Source organism: Apium graveolens, chromosome 10 (genome assembly GCF_009905375.1).
Source record: "Apium graveolens cultivar Ventura chromosome 10, ASM990537v1, whole genome shotgun sequence".
NCBI lineage: Eukaryota > Viridiplantae > Streptophyta > Magnoliopsida > Apiales > Apiaceae > Apium > Apium graveolens.
This window is the reverse complement of record NC_133656.1, coordinates 129,119,594-129,121,348: the sequence shown is the minus strand read 5'-3', so window position 1 is coordinate 129,121,348 and position 1,755 is coordinate 129,119,594. Positions and strand designations below refer to the sequence as shown.

The 1,755-nt window shown below is 35.8% G+C and overlaps 1 protein-coding gene across 1 annotated transcript; it reads right to left on the bottom strand.

The window, feature by feature from the left end:
- Positions 1-616: 616 nt before the first annotated feature.
- LOC141690992 (secreted RxLR effector protein 161-like) lies at positions 617-1,219 on the bottom strand. The gene is made up of 2 exons (XM_074495742.1): positions 796-1,219; positions 617-714 (listed from the first exon to the last, which is right to left on the bottom strand). The coding sequence occupies exons 1-2, from the start codon at positions 1,217-1,219 to the stop codon at positions 617-619; spliced, it is 522 nt and encodes a 173-aa protein (XP_074351843.1).
- Between the last annotated feature and the right edge of the window lie 536 nt (positions 1,220-1,755).

Genomic DNA, 1,755 nt, shown 5'->3' with positions numbered 1-1,755 from the left:
AAAAATTCGTATGTGTTGCTTTCCCTTGAAAAAAGCTTCACATAATTTTTTTGGTTTGTTGATTTTTTGCAAACCATTCACCATCTTTGACTTCGATAATAATTTCAGGTCATAAATCCAAGATGGCCATATCTCAAATTCCATAACCACGAGTCATTTTTCAATGACCGACTTTAAGAACTTTTCCACCTTCATTTGCAAATCAAGTGTGAACAAAAATTTCTTTGACATGTCAACATATTTTAATTAATAAATATGTATCACTTTCAATATAAAGACATCTCTAAAACTTTATTGTTTTCAAAAAAATATTTTAGTATAATACTGTTATATTCAAAAAGAGAAAACAGAACTAGCTATATTACTTTGATATGGAAAGCGTACAACTGTATTGATTACAACTTATGCAAACAGATACTTAATAACCTAATGCCAACTGAACTCTAAAAAACCAGGAAGACCTGACTAATTTTAGTTTCCTGAATACATGTAACTACCCCAGACTAAGTCTGCAGTATAACATTTATAATAACACATTAGTTTATTAATAATAAAAAGAAACAACTAAATAAAACCTGTTTAGATTAATATTATTTCTAACATACTCCCCCTTAATCTAAACATTTCCAAGTTCCTGAACTCCAAGCAACATTCTCATCTTCTCAAATTTTGCAGCTGCTAATGCTTTTGTCAATATGTCTGCTCGCTGCTCGCCTATATTAACATGCTTGATCACGATCAAACCTTGCTCGACACAACCACGTATAAAGTGATATCACAAATAAATATGTTTACTTCTTCCATGGAACATCGGATTTTTCGCTAGATCAACTGCAGAACAGTTATCGATATACAGTGTGACTAGCCCAGATTTAATATCCATGATGTGGCTCAGAATTCGCTGAAGCCCGCTTACTTGACACGCAGCGGCCGTAGCTGCCATAAACTCTGCTTCACAGCTTGAAAGAGCGACACAACGTTGTTTTTGAGAGACCCAATTGATCAGATTTTCATCAAGATAAAAAGCCATTTCTCCCGTGCTTTTCCGATCGTCCATGTTGCCAGCTAGATTACTATCGAAAAATCTAGACAGGATGTAGTTTCCATGTTCCTTTGAGTACACCAATCCATAATGTAATATTCCTTTAACATACCGACAAATATGTTTGACTGCATCTAAGTGAAGGTTTGTAGGCCTTTCTATGTATTGACTAATCATTTTTACCGCATAGGCGATATCTGGTCATGTGTGTACTAAGCAGCGTAGACTTCCTACCAAGCTCTTGTAATATGTAGAGTTTACAGGTTCACCTGTAGTGTCCACATGAAGCTAAAGTTTTAATTCCATATGATACTTTACAGCATGACATTCTCGCATTCTAGCCTTCTCGAGTACCTTCTGGGCATAAGAAGATTGTCTAATCTCGATACTATGATTGCCTTGAGTGACTTCCAAACCTAGATAGTAAGACAATTTCCCAAGGTCGGACATGTCAAATTCAGCTCTCATCTCCCCCTTGAATTTGACAATGTGTGATAAGCTTGTACCAGTGATAATCAAATCATCGACGTACACCCCAACAATCAAGGAATCAGTGCTATCGCGCTTAGTATAAACAACATGTTCGTATGGGTACTTAACAAATCCCAACTTAAACAAGTACTAATTAAGACGAGCATACCAAGCCCATGGGGCTTGACGTAAAATGTATAGAGCTTTGATTAATTTATACACCTTGTGTTCCTGGCCTTTCT